This window comes from Phaethon aethereus (assembly GCF_964289735.1).
Source record: "Phaethon aethereus genome assembly, chromosome: 11".
NCBI lineage: Eukaryota > Metazoa > Chordata > Aves > Phaethontiformes > Phaethontidae > Phaethon > Phaethon aethereus.
This window is the reverse complement of record NC_138587.1, coordinates 857,977-872,635: the sequence shown is the minus strand read 5'-3', so window position 1 is coordinate 872,635 and position 14,659 is coordinate 857,977. Positions and strand designations below refer to the sequence as shown.

At 44.5% G+C, this 14,659-nt stretch overlaps 2 protein-coding genes across 2 annotated transcripts; both read left to right on the top strand.

Moving 5' to 3' along the window:
• Positions 1–325: 325 nt before the first annotated feature.
• On the top strand, positions 326–5,533 carry THUMPD3 (THUMP domain 3 tRNA guanosine methyltransferase; the record flags this gene model as incomplete). The annotated part of the gene is made up of 9 exons (XM_082004459.1): positions 326–544; positions 991–1,068; positions 1,598–2,134; positions 3,277–3,407; positions 3,834–3,903; positions 4,288–4,403; positions 4,589–4,699; positions 4,967–5,090; positions 5,359–5,533. The coding sequence occupies 9 exons, from the start codon at positions 326–328 to the stop codon at positions 5,488–5,490; spliced, it is 1,518 nt and encodes a 505-aa protein (XP_081860585.1). The 3' UTR covers positions 5,491–5,533.
• Positions 5,534–7,778: 2,245 nt separating this feature from the next.
• VHL (von Hippel-Lindau tumor suppressor) lies at positions 7,779–8,984 on the top strand (the record flags this gene model as incomplete). The annotated part of the gene is made up of 3 exons (XM_082004394.1): positions 7,779–7,968; positions 8,173–8,283; positions 8,685–8,984. 3 exons carry the CDS (start codon positions 7,779–7,781, stop codon positions 8,867–8,869), a joined length of 486 nt encoding a protein of 161 aa, XP_081860520.1. The 3' UTR covers positions 8,870–8,984.
• Positions 8,985–14,659: the final 5,675 nt, after the last annotated feature.

Below are 14,659 nucleotides of genomic sequence, written 5' to 3'. Positions count from 1 at the left end.
GACCAGCTCCTCCGCACCGCCGCTGCTCGCTCCTCAGGCGGCGGCCTGGGCCGCTCCCCCCTCTCACCGCCCGGGGCCGCGCTGCCGCCTCCCGCCCGCAGCGAGCAGCGCGGCCCCGGGCGCCGCGGACTCCGCCGTCGGGCAGCAGGGGGCGCTGCCGCCAGTGAGCGGGCGCGGCGCCCGGCCCGGAAGCGGAAGGGGCGGGCGGCGGCGGCGCGTGGTGCTGCCCGGGCCGGCGGCGGGGCTGGTTGGGCGGTGGGAGGTGCCGGCGCTGCGCGGCCCGGGCCGGCGGCTACCGTCCGCCGGCGTCCCTCGGTGGTGGGGCATGGCGGAAGCGGAAGCGGCCGGCGGCGCGGGCCCGGGTCAGGGTCCAGCCGCGGCCGAAGAGGGCGCGGAGCTCGCCGCCGTTATCGGCGCCACCGTGCCCACCGGTTTCGAGCTGACGGCGGCCGAAGAGGTGCAGGAGAAGCTGGGCTCGGCCTCCAGGATCAGCAGGGACCGGGGGAAGATCTACTTCGAGGTCCCGGCCCGGGGCCTGCCGCAGGTCCGCGTCCCGCCCCGCCGCGGCGGTCGTGCCCGCTGTGGCGGCCCGGCTGCCCTCGCAGCTGTGGCCGTGGCTAGGCCAGCCGTGGTTTCGGTGCGGAGGACGGGATACTAGCCCATCGTGAGCGAAATACTCTCGTTATAAAGGCGTCCGTTATGAAAAGCGCTTGAGAATTCTGCTTTGGCTGTCCTGGCTTCAAGGGCCGTCTCCTGGTTGCTGTGTTTTTGCAAGGGTAGATGAAGTCAAAGGTGGGGAGCTTGAATCGGTGCAAAGAAGCCTTCCTTTTGGCTTTGCGCGTAAATTCATAGCCCCCATCTAAACAAGAGGGGAAAAAACGTGGTGTCTTAAATCTGGCTGTCAGATGACAAAATTCGAATGACAGCAACCACAGGCCCCTAGGCGTGCATGGTTAGTAACGCGCTGCCGCGGTTTCTCGTCTCTTCTAGGTCCATCGTCTAAGGTCAGTGGATAATTTATTTGTTGTTGTTCAGGAGTTCAAAGACTATCAATTTAAAGAAAACAAGGTGAGTTACTCATGTAACATTTTTTAATCAGTTACGCGTTCTGGAGTGTTTTTTTTTTTTAATTTAAGGCGAGTTTCAGAAAGTATTCTGTTTTATGAACAAGGGGGTTTTACTTTATTGGTGATATTATCCCAGTTTCTCTTTGCTGGCATGTAAAATGGAAGTGCAGTCGTGTTGTTTACCATTATTTCTTCAGTTAAGTGTTGCATAGGCAAAATCTAGGATTAGAGCCGATACCATGCTTGTAGGTCATGCTTAGACACAGGACAGTAACATATCACTTCGGTCTCTTAATTTAGTGTTAGCTGTTTATTTGACAAGACAAATGATTAAATACTATGAGTCCTGTGACTTTAAGTGCAATTTAGTCTAGTTATGGCAAAAATAGCACAAAAAGCTGTAAGCTTTGTTTAAATGTGTAGTGGGTTACATGTTTAGGAATCTAATTTAAGAGACTGTAAAAAAAAGAAAGGTAGTTTTTAAAGGGATGGAATGACTTCAAAGAACAACTTTTTTTTGTCTTTTAAAGGAAGATGCTCTAAAGGATTTGGAAGATTTGGTTAAAAAACTGCCTTGGACCGATCCATTGAAAGTTTGGGAGCTAAACAACAGCTTAAAAAAGAAGAAGGCAAAACGCAAAAAACATAATCTGCGGAGTACTGCAAGCAAAGAGAAGTTGAATGAGGATGGAGAAGAGGAAGGAACAGGTCAAAAAGACGCCAGTAAACAGGAGGACTGTGCCCAAAATGCTTCAGGGGTAGAACCTGCTAGCAGCCAGGATGCAGAAAAGACAGAAGGAGTGGCATCCCAAAATGGGGAGGAGGAGGAGGATGATAACGAACAATCAGATGCTAAAGATGACTTGCAGGGGGGTTCTGGGAGTGAGACCAAGGCTAGTGACGGTAAGACAAGCGAAGGAGAGGTGAAGGTGTTGAAGTTCCGAGTTACGTGCAATAGAGCAGGAGACAAGCACAGTTTCACCTCAAACGAGGCTGCAAGGGACTTCGGTGGAGCTGTGCAGGAGCACTTCCAGTGGAAAGCTGACATGACTAACTTTGATGTAGAGGTATAGTGTTGTGCCTTGGGAATACCTACATTTCTATTGCAGAAATTCTTAATTCTTGATTCTGATGCTTAGAGATCTCTAAAATGCCTTCAAAAGCTGACTCCGGAACTAAAAATTGGTAATGCTGAAATCACAGCCTCCTCAGAAGCATTCATTTCACTGGCACATTGTGTGCGTCCTCAGATCCCACCACATGCTACTGCTTTGGCTATCCACAGTAATAATCTCTTTTGTGGCCCAGTGTGGGTACCTCTTCTCTTCCTCAGGTCCCTCTTTTGCTCTGCAAACAGTGTTGTCTTCTCCTCAGGTTAACTGATGAACATCACTACACCCAGTGCAGCTAAGCTGGGGCTCAAAAGCTTTCGTTCTCCTTCAACCATAGCAAAAGCTCTGGCACCGAGTCTTGCCTCCTCCTACAGCATTTGGTCTTGTTCACGTTTAAATATAATGTAGACGCCTTCAGCTTTACTTTTGCCCTCATTAAATCTTTACTTAATCCATTGTTTTATATTGGCATAAGTTAACAGATGATATTCCATCTAGAAGCTGTAGTTTTATGGGTGAGTGGGACAAAAAAGGTTAACGTTAACTGTCCAGCATTTATTTCTTATCATAGGAAAAGCAGAGATTTAGAAAGGATGACCAACAGACATGGTCCATCAGTGATGTGGGACTACCATTTCTGAGGGGCAGGAAAATCTTAAGTTTTTCTTGCAAGTCTATTAAGGGCTGGCCCACTGTCCTATAATGATATTTTCACCTTTCAAATTAATACAGTGGAGGGGACCAGGATTATGAGTTTTATTGCTGCTTTGCAAATGCTTCTCTGTGACTTAGAGGACTTACCTGACTTCTCCCCCATACCTGTAAAACAAAACTTTTTAAAAGTCAGCATAATGGTTATAGCACTTTTTGAAGTCTTGTGTAAAAGATTCTGTGTGAATGAGAAAATGTGTGAGTGCTCACCTGAATCTTGTCCATTGCTGCCATTAAAATGGTATATTGCTTTTCTTCCAAGAATGCTCTTTTATACATAGCTCCTGTGTTTTAAATTACCATCTAAAAGTCTCATAAATATTTACCAGGCATACTATGGAAGACTGCTGTTACTCCTGAAATTTACTTCAAGTTTTTTTCTTTAGGTTCTTCTGAATATTCACAATAATGAAGTAGTTGTGGGTATTGCATTAACTGAAGAGAGCCTTCACAGAAGAAATATTACACATTTTGGACCCACAACTCTTCGTTCAACTCTCGCTTATGGCATGCTTAGGTCAGTGCGATTGCATAGGATTATATTATTCTCATTTAAGAAGTCATTTTGCTTCAGAAATTAGATCTTTTATCCCCCCATTACTTCCTCAAAAGCCATTTCTGTTAATTCTTAAACAAAGAAAAAGGAAAAAAAGGCAGAGTTGTTGAAACAGCGTGCTTTGTAATTAACAGTCGATGTTTTCCAGCTAAGTAAACATTTGCTGTGTTAGCCAATTTTCAAAACACTGTATCACATTCTTGAATGTATTTCAGTGTATTGCTGCTTATGAAATGCTAATTAACAAATGGAAAAAAAATAATCACAGGGGAGAGTTTTTTTGGTCAGAAGGGTAGAATCAGAGTGATTAAAATAGTTCAGTTTTCCTTCCTTACAGCAATTCATGTTTTTAAGACTTTTCTCACTATATCCTTTTTTCGTCCTCAGGCTCTGTGATCCACAGCCAACGGATATCATAGTTGATCCCATGTGTGGTACAGGTGCAATACCAATAGAGGTGATTCTTCCTTTATTTTTTAATTTAATAAAACTTGACAGTATCTGCAACTGAATAATATGTGTAAGTTTTCTAGGTAATAACTGAATAGCCAACTCCAAGAGTATCTCACTGACTTTTAAATGGATACAAATACATTTTTTGTAAATGACCTCGTTTTCCTTCCCAACGCTGTAGCAGGAAGAAACTAAATCCCGAAGTATTTTGATCTTTAAGGTGCATAATACGGTGCCTAACAGATAACTGTTACAGGATTTAAAAATCATTGACATCCACTTCCAGTTGCTTTGTTGCATTCTGTGTTTGAGTAGTTCTTCTGTTTGTTTTGTTTTGAACTAAGCAATGTTGATGCTAGTGTTGCTTATTATCAATATTTTCCCCCAGGGAGCTACAGAGTGGCCTAGCTGCTATCATATTGCTGGTGACAACAACCCACAAGCTGTAAAGAGAGCAGCAAACAACATCTGTTCTTTACTAAAGAAAAATGAGAATAAGGAAAGGTGAGAAGAGTACAAGTGACTTTCTTTTCCTGTAGTATTGTATGTAAAGAAATCCATTTTGCATTGATGCATTTGACTATCTTGTTCATGTTTTCCTACCTACTCTTTTGCTAACATTATAGACCTTCTCAATTTAAAAATATTCTCAGTAAACCATGTCTGAGATAACATCTTTGCACTTGCAGCAGTACCTCCCTGGGCATACCCTTAGACATCATTCAGTGGGATATCTGCAACCTCCCTTTGCGGACTGGTTCTGTGGACATTATTGTGACAGACATGCCATTTGGAAAGAGGTGAGGTATCGCCAGTGTCGTGGTTTAGCCTAAAGTTAGTGCCCTTAACTGCCACTCCTGCATGCACTTGCCTGTCCAGGGTTAGGGTTCTCTCTAGTTAGTTACTTAACTTGGCCTAATTAAGAAGTATTGATGTACTCTGTATTAAAAATGCAGGTTGAAATTAATAGCAAATGTGGTCCTGAATGAGCTAATCCACGTCTGAAGGACCAACCACAGTTAACTATTTTTCAGTAATCACAAAGCAGATCTTAACTTACTTTGCAGGATAGGGTCAAAGAAGAAGAACTGGGATCTCTATCCAGCCTGCCTTATGGAGATGGGCCGGATCTGTACACCAGGGACGGGCAGGGCTGTGCTGCTTACACAGGACAAGAAGTGCTTTGCCAAGGTATGTTCTGTGAGAAAAAATGAAACCTATTTATGCTTGAAAATATATTGAAGAAAAAATTGTAAGCTGACTTCGTTACAGAAGATGATCTACTTTTAGAGCAATAATGAGTAACATTTAAACACAGTCTTGGACCTGAAGAGTCATTTGACACTGCCATCAGATGTGATTTAAAATAATCAAAAATAATTTCTAAAGCAAATTTACCCTTATTATCTCACCTTGAAGCCACCACCACTCTTTGGCTGTTTTTTTTTTTTGATTGTAGGCATTGTCACGAATGGGACACATCTGGCGCAGAGGTCAGACTGTATGGGTGAACGTAGGGGGACTTCATGCTGCAGTGTATCTTCTGAAACGCACCTGGGAAAGAGCAGAAGAAAAAAGATCATTCTGGTAACCTGCGTGGGAGAAGACAAGAGCCATCTCCAGAATTTGTTGAATAGCAGTCTGGCAGAGCAGACACCTGAGAGCATAGGTCTGTCAACTCCTAAGAAAAAAAGCCAAACAACCTATGTAGAAATTGTGTAAGACTAATGTTAAACCAGGGGTCAACTTGAGAGCTACCAGTTGTACTATGTGTTCTGAAACCTTGTTATTCAAATCACCTCTTTCTTCCCTGCCACCCAAACTGAAATTTGGTAGTGGAATTAGTAATGCTCTCCTTTGCCTGAGACTTCCCTACCTTGTCCACTGTATTTTTCAGTTAAATGTTTATTTCTTCTGCTTATAGTAGAAAACATGCTAAGGCAGCTTGGGAGGTAACGGTCAATTTATTTCCCAAACTGTAGAAATTGTATATGTATCTTAAAATGACTAACAGGACTACTAAGACTGTCATCTTGAAGGGTTTAAGGGTAGTATCTTTTTAATGTAGGATTTTTCCACATTGAAGTTTTCTAATTTATACCATTGCCTAAATGTAAACTAAGATAATAAACCAGTATCTGTTTTTTATGGTCTGATAAGCAAATACCAATTAGTAAACAGTATGCTGATGCTACTGTTTTTCTTACCTGTTACCTCAACTTAGTGTTAATTATTAGTAAATATCTAATCCATATTTAATGTACCACTGCCATGGGTGACGGTAACACACACAGCCTTAGCAAACTGTCTGTAGTTACTATTTGAGAACAAAGAGACTTTTAGCAATTCTATTAAAAAGTTCATGTTTTCAGTGTCTACTGTAGATACATCAAGGTGGCAATACATTTAAATTTATGAGCTGATTTAACTGCCGTAGTTATACCACAATATTTACAAAAGTATATTGCCTGTTGAATAACTTGAAGTTGCACATATTTTTTCTTCTGTACATGTACTGTGCTTCCTCAAGCCTCTTACTCTTTGCTCGTCAGAAGCTAAAAACACTAGTTACCAGTTTGCCATTTTCAATAAAGTGTATTCATGCTAAGTATGTGTAAGTGTTTCGAGGTGAATTAACAAGCCTTCATGTTTTAGAAGTTTTGCGTTCTTTTTCTGGTCCATGTCCAGTAAAGGGTAATGCAGCCTTTTACTTACTACACAGTTGTCTTTCTGGATAAAATAGTGCCAACAGCATCCACTTAATTCTTTCCCACGCTGCATGGTTTATATGTCAGCATCAAGGTGATGCACACAGTCGTTGCATGAGGTGGCTATGTAAATACTCCTGCTCTCGTGAACTCTACAACTTAACCTGCATGTATTATATTCTTAAGATGCATTAATACCTTGGTGGTTTGTTACCGTTGATGTCTTTGTAAAGGAAAGCCAAGCACAGCAGCATTTTAAGAGCTTATGGTGTGCATTTTGAAGTTGTGGGTTTTTTTTTTTTTCCTTGAGTTAAAAGATTAGAATGAGATTAGCAAAAGGCCAGTTATCCCTTCTGGCCTGAAAGGTGATAGGGTCGTGTTTTGGTTTTTTAAACCACTGCTAACTAAATAGATGCAAATCAGATTGATGTGACTTGGCAAAGTAGGCTTTACCTTACATTGGGAGATGGGAACTAAGATTATTGGCTGCTGCAGAGAATTTGTATTTCATTTTCAATACTCGTCACACTACACCGTATAGCCTCACATAATTGTGTCGTATTTCATAGGAAACTAAGTTTGAAATTGTTAGCGCACGAGCGGGAAGATGTACACTGATGTACGTCTATCTCTGGTCTCTTGTAAATCTGCTCCGAGTTGTACAATTTAAAGCCGTTTCTCTTCAAGACTGCACTTTTATGGAAGACTGGTACAGACACTGAGGAATGACAGCTTTTAATTTTTCGATGCAGGCAGTCGGCCTCGCTGGGGGATTATATACAAACAACGCCGCACGCGGTTTCTTCCACTGTCGGTAATTACCTGAAATACGTGCTCCTTCAGCATTCCGAAAGAAAAAGGCTGCGTGGAGACGCAGAAGGAAGAGGCTTTCCGCGCTGTAACCCGCACTGACTGCGGAGAAGACAATGCCAAAGCGCCTTTCACGCGTGAAATGCTGTGTTCGGAAGGGTATCGTGTCGTCGCCTCCTTGACAAAAAGCAGCGCGTTACCTGAGGAAGGCGGAAGGCCTTTCCCTGCACTGGGCCCCTTCCCGGTAGTCCCGCGCCCCGCCGCGGCGGGCCCGGCAACGCGCATGCGCGGGGGGGGGGGGGGGCAGTACCCCCGCGCATGCGTGTCGCCGGGCCCGCCGCGGCGGAGGGCGGTTGCCGGGATGTCGCCGCCGGGGCCCGAGGACGGCGGGCCCTGTCTGCGCTCCGTGAACACGCGCGAACTCTCCGAGGTGGTCTTCAACAACCGCAGCCCCCGCTCCGTCCTGCCTATCTGGGTGGACTTTGAAGGCAGACCGCGTTACTACCCGGTCCTGCGGCCTCGCACCGGGAGGATCATGCATAGTTACCGGGGTGGGTACGGCTGCCCGGGCCGAGGCTGCGGGTGGGCGGGCTGGGGGGGCACCGGGAGGCCGCGCCGCGTCCCCTTCCTCTCCGGCCCCGTGGCGCAGGCGGCGGTGGCCGGTGAACGGGGGCTCGGCTGGAGAGCGGGTCGGTTCCTTACCGGTGCCCCTCAAAATCGTTAAAAAGTGCGATAACCGCCTTGTTCTCTGCCAGGTCACCTCTGGCTGTTCCGGGACGCAGGGACGAACGATGGCCTCCTCGTCAACCGGCAGGAGCTGTTTGTAGCTGCTCCCAACGTGAACACCGCAGACATCACGCTGCCAGGTAAACGGGAGGGCACTGCGTATGATTTTGCGCTTGATCTCTTCGGATCTCAGTGTCAGGACCTGGTGAGGAGTCAAGTATTGGAATAATAAAATCTGCCCCAAAACCAGGAAGAGGTCTTGAGGGTTTCTAGATAGAGCTGTGTCGTCGCTCTGTACTGAGTAGAACTGTTGGCGGACCGCGCGTTTTAAAGATGTCTCTAGTGGGTTTCCTGGGGTGCCTTGCCACAGGAAACAACGAGGCGTTTTCCTCTCTTTCTGGTACATCTAGCATGCCGTCAATAACGCTGCTGCGTGTTGCATTTGGTAGTCACATACTTGGAGAAGTGTCTGTGTTGGAGGCAGCAGCTAATGAGAGCCCTTGTGATCAGGTCATGTGTGTGTGTTTGTTTTTAACCTCAGTGTTCACCCTGAAAGAGAGATGTCTCCAGGTTGTTCGCAGTCTGGTCAAACCGATGGACTACAGGAAACTGGACATTGTTCGATCATTGTATGAAGAGCTGGAAGATCATCCTGATATTAGGAAGGATCTTCAGCGGCTTTCTCTGGAGAGGAGTGAAATGCTGAGGAACGGAATTCTGGAATAACACAATTACCTACTCTAGACTCTTTAAATACCAAACCACCAAGTTTAAGCAGGGATAGTTGCCATGAAACATGCCAAGAACTAAGGTCTGTATTTTAAGTTCTGAAACATAAACTCAGTTAAATTGTGGAAAACTTGCTGTGCTGGTAAGTCAGATCCAAAAGACTAAACAGAAAGTACGCCAGGTTCCTGGTGGTTCAGTTCTGTTCTTTGATACACATATTGCAAACCAGTAGCCTTGCGCAGGTGAAGCTCAAAGAAGATTTATTTGGACAATTTCAGAACACTGCACAGGGACATAAGATCAGGTCATCTCTCTGGAGAATATGCGTACAGATCAACTTTCTTTGTATTGGTATGTAAATTACACCAAGGATTAATTTAATCCAGACTCTAATGATTGTAAGTGGCAGACCAACACCAGTTTTGCTTGAATAATTTGGTTTTGGTGGAATTTCAATCTGTCACGCTTCGCCTGGCGGGTGAATCACAAAGCTTGGGGCGTGTTTGTGTATGCAATGGTTTCCATCACCACCTTCTGAGGACCTGACCTGAAACTTTATGTTGGTGGAAAGATGACATGGGTAAATGCTTGGGGTTTTTTCTGCCCCTTACCTTTGTATTTATAAACCCATGTCATATCCATTCTGAGGCTGACACGTTTTTGCACAGATCATACCTTGAATGCCTTATTTGTCCTTCACGATTGAATTCTTGCCTAGTTGGTCTCAACGTGGTCCAACCTAGTTAGCCATATAGATGGGATCCTAGTTTTGGGACACCTTTCTCTCCACACCTGCTTCCCCAGCTTCCTGTACAGGCATATCGGGTAGCATTTCTAGGAGCTAGATGCTTTGAGTCCCACCTTTTCCCATTGCAGTGCAGTAGTTCATGTCATAGTGGGAGGCCTTTTCGGGAAGCAAGGACCACTCAAGCTGCTTGTGCCTAACAGACAGCAGACTGCATCAGCTCATATGGACCTATTGCTAGATCCGGCTCACAGACAGATCCATGCTTTATTACAGGCTAGATAGGCAAAGAAAACCTTTCTTCACTTACATTCTGTCCCCCCTGTACCTCAATTAGTATGAGTATTTGTGTGAATGTACACGTGTGATTCAAAGCAGCATTACTTTTAGCAGAGGCGTGAGTTGCCCACCAGGTAACAGATGTAGAGCTGCTCAGTGTTGGGAGCAGGTTGACAGGAGATGATAGCAGGTTATCTCTGTGGCATACGTTTCTGCCCAGTTACACGTTCTAAGAAACACAGCTGTGAAACTGACTGAGAATATCAATGTATTCTGTAAGTATGAAATGTCTCCCCTTTTTGTAGACTTGTTTTTCTTACATATTTGAAGTGTATGAATTGATCTTTAACATAAAAATGTAAATCCGTGCTTTATTGCTCTGATTCTGTCAAATAACTTCACAGTGCTTGTGACTATATGCTGTGTGACTCTATTCCTGCAATAGTTCTGATAGTCATTCTAGTTGATCAGACACAGATACTTCCGGATTGAGTTTACAGACTGTTCCAGCCCCTGTTGCTGCAGGACTGCATTGTGGCTAACACTAAACTTACCACGACTTCAGGCAGTGTCTGTGCATGAATGTAGCTACATTACAATTTCTGCTTTTACCACCTTCTGCAGGTCTCTTTCAGAGAAAAGTGAGCTGGTGCAGGCCACCAGTCAGTCACCCAGCTCCCAGAGAGCCCTGAGGTTGGGGGGGTGCCACGCTGCGCTCCTGCGGGTGGGATCCTCCAGACACCTAAGAGCAGTTTCTCTCCTGATGGCCTTGTGATGCTGTGCGTTATGATTAATGTGGCAGTACTGCCAGCCAGCTGCAGAAAACTGGCCTGCTTCACTCCGTAGTTTTTCTTTTAATGTCATAGGTATTAGGTTTAACAGGTCTGTACATATCACAAACATTCTCTGTATTTCTGATCTATGTGGGGTCTGTGATTTCTTGTGTTGCTTATTAGAATAATTTTAATTTATTCCATTAGTCTGTGACTTCTTGTAGTGTACATCCAGTCAGTGATACTTTTCCAGTAAAATGTTTATCACTGCTAATGGATCAGATTCCTTGGATTCCTGCATGTTAGTAGACAGCAAAGCATACTTACGTATCTGTGACTTGCCAAAAACAAACATGAAAACTACCTCATGACCTCATCACTCATACAAGTATCTTGTCTTTTCTTAACTTTTAGTTGTACCTACTGAACTCCAAGGCAACTTAAGTCCTTAGCTAAATAGCAGCTCCTGATAGGCAACAATTAGTTTTGGATGCTTTGTGTTGATTTGCTGTGCTTCAGCCCATTTTCTGAGGGACATTTTCTGTCCACTCTTTCCGTGGTTTGTCACCATGTAGAAATGAACCAAAGATCCGTCAGTCCATGGACAGTCTGACTGATAAGGGTACACCCAAAGCAGGGAGCGTTGGGTTGTTACTCAATGACTGTTCAAATTAGATTGCATAAAAATGAAGAAAAAATTGTCAGGGTAGACACCATCCTTCAAGTATGTGCTGATTTGCAGTCACAGATCTATGCAGTTGCTTTACCATCTTTCCCTTACCAATTTGTGTTTTAAAAGTGAAACTGATTTGACTCTTTGGAAGACTGTGTGCATGTACCCACAGAATCCCAAGTAGAAGGTGGCGTTTCCCTGAATCCTTGAGATATGTAAGTCCCAGGACAGGAATTTTACAAACCCTGCTTCAGTTCTTTAGCGTTTCACTTAAGCACAGATGCTGTCCTTGCACAGCAGGCCAGCTGCTCTTGATCCCCTCCTGCGGCAGCAAATGCTTCATACGTGGAGCAGAGGCCAGACAGGGACTTTGGGATTCCGTGCGAGGCAGCTGTCTCTTAAGTTAGGCACTGTAGCATCTGAGTTTCAGTACCAAAGTGCATTTTTTGGATCTAGCTTCACAGCTTTATACTATCATTACATTCTGCCAACAGTAGCTGACTATTTGCACAGCCATTAAGAGTAGGAAGTACTTTATTTTTAAAATAATGATTGCCTCTTGCTTAATGTTCAGCAAGAGGCAATCCGTACTTGAAATCTTATACTTTCCCTAGACAAGGTAACAAAGGAAATTTTACTTCCATCTTGCAGATGAAACTGAGTTTTCCAAAGTTATGCAAGAAGTCTGGGAGAGGAATGGACTGAACACAAATACAAAGTCCGATGCAGAACCTTGTTCACACAGCTGCCTTCCCTGTTCCTCCCACAGCTGTTTTCTTGCAGTGTGAATACATTTTCGTGTGACACAAATTCGTAACTACTTAGCTAATTTTAGCTCTGACATACCATCTAAGTGTTGATTTTCCTGTTGACAAATCATGAAATACCTTTTTTTTCCCACATACATCAGGTTTAAAAACTTCGCAACTTCCTCTGCAAGATGAGAAGCCCTTAAAAACATGTCTCATAAATAGCTGACAAGGTTTTGTTTTTACAGACCACTGAGTCACACCTGATGTTAATTCGATCCTCTTGCCACAGTCTGACAATCCTGTTAACAGATCTTGCTGGTTCTGTCTTGTCTTTTTAACCAACATGGCCCTGATTGTGGGCATGTTAAATAACACCTTCATTTAGTTGGGCTAGTTGTAATAGTCAAATTATCAAATGCTCACCAGACCCTACCATGGACTAGTTCAGTAATAACATTGGCCCAGCTGTGTATCTTATTTGTTTTTACTTAGAGGCATTCTAGCATAAAAACAGTTCGATTATGTATTGTTTGTCATTGGAATGCAATAGCTCATAATATTTCTCATATCATTTGCTTTTCATTCTTCAGCCAAACGCTGGCTTGAGTATTTATTCAAAGTGCAAGGCACTGATAGACGTAAGGAAGTAATTGACATAAAAGCCTGTTTGTTTAGAATTGTTAAAACAAGTGCGTAAATTATACACTAGGAAATTTTGGTCATTAAAGAACTCCTATTGATAAAATACGTTTAAAAAAACAAAAAAAAACAAAAAAGCCAGATGTTATAGATAGGTAAACTTCTGCAGAAATGCTCAATGTACGCAAGATAGTATATTTCTTCTGTTCTGGAGCGCTCCTTTAGGTCAGAATAACAAAAAGGCAGGAGAAGATGCCAGGTGGCTCTAAGACATGAATGTGGGAAAATGGAACCTCCTGCAAGTTACTCAGCCAGATTAGTAATAAGTGAAAGTTGTCATTTCCTTGTGACAACTATGTTAAAAATTTGGGTAGTTTTCAGCTGGAGTCATAGCACTGTCTCATTTGAGAGTCACAGGAGCAGCGTAAGGTGAGTGAGAATGGTCAGGACCAGACTGAAAAAAGTTCCCTCTTGACACAGCAGCCGAGTGCGCGTGGCAGGAACGCGCTGCTGCAGGAAGCAGCCGGTCACAGCTGAAGGTGAACAACACGTGAGAATAAGCAAGTATTCTGACATTCATTTAGTGTCCAAGGGCTCAAGGAGAGCACGCAGCAGTACGGAGTCCTGCCTAATACGTCGTTATTTGAAAGTGAAGGCTAAACAACAGGAGTATATAGAATCATGCTAGTCTCCCTTTGAAAAAGTAAATTTCAGTTCCCTTGTAAAACCTTTTATTACATATAATGTTTAGTGTCAAACTGAAGCCATATGCATTCTTTCCCCTCATTTTCCCATGAAGCAAACAATCCAAAAAGTTTCACAGGTTTTTTCCAGTACCCACGGGAAAGAAGTGTCCGTTCTTCCTGCTTTTATCCAATTCTTTGCAACACAAATTTCAGTGTCATTTTACGTGGCTTTCAGAGATGCTCTGATCATCTTCCCATGACAGAGAATATAGGTATGTGTCAGAAGGACCGTAAGCAGGGAAAAGGGAGGGGGAAACATGAATTTAACTACTGTTGTTGAAATTGCACTACTGCTAAAACAGCTAGGTCCCAAGGCAATCTTTGAATTGTGATATTTTAAATAATAATACACTTTGGATATTTTTTTTTAGGATTTTTTTCTGTCTTTTGACCTTGTAGCTACATTAGCGTCATGTTTTTCAGCTTTTCCTTACCACAGCAGGGGTAAGAAACTCATTGTTACTTTAATGGTACCTGAAAGGTTCATGATTTCTGAGGCAAGAAGTACAGAAAAGTGCCAAAGTTTGAAAGTTTGATACTGAAAACAAGAGTTAGCTGTACTGTAAAATATATGTAGAGTATAAAGAAATAGTAAATTAAAAACTCACAAAACTTACAGTACTGTTTGCAATTAATACAAAAGACCCAGGGCTAAATATGAACAAAAAGAAGAGAAAGAGGAGTGGGTTACAATTATGTATTGCAAACTGTATTGCCGGCTGCCCTGCAGACGCGGCCGGAGCCCGGGCTGGGCCGGCCGGCGCCGCCGGGCACGGCTCCGGCCCCAGGCGCCCGCGTCGTGGCGGCCCTCGCGCGGCCTGTCGGCAGCACCAGTGTGCCAGCAGGCGGGGCCGCGCCTTTCGCCGCCGTCGGGCGAAACTTGCCACTTGGCAACCGGGCTGCAGCAACGAGCACCCGCGGAAAGGAAAATCTGATCTGCAGTCGGGGCCGGGGCCTGACGCCAGCCGGAGCAGGAAGCAGCGCAGCGTGGGCTGACCCTGCCAAGAAACGCCTGCCTGTGTCACTCGGCTCGTCCCCAGCGCGCAGCGGGCCGGGCCGGGGTGGGGGCCGCCCGGCAAGGCCAGCCCCTCTGAGAAGAGGAAGCTTTTGGAGAAAATCAACCCTCCGCGGCACGCAGAGGGGGCAGAGGCTGGTGAGCGTCGCTGCCAGCAGCCGCCGT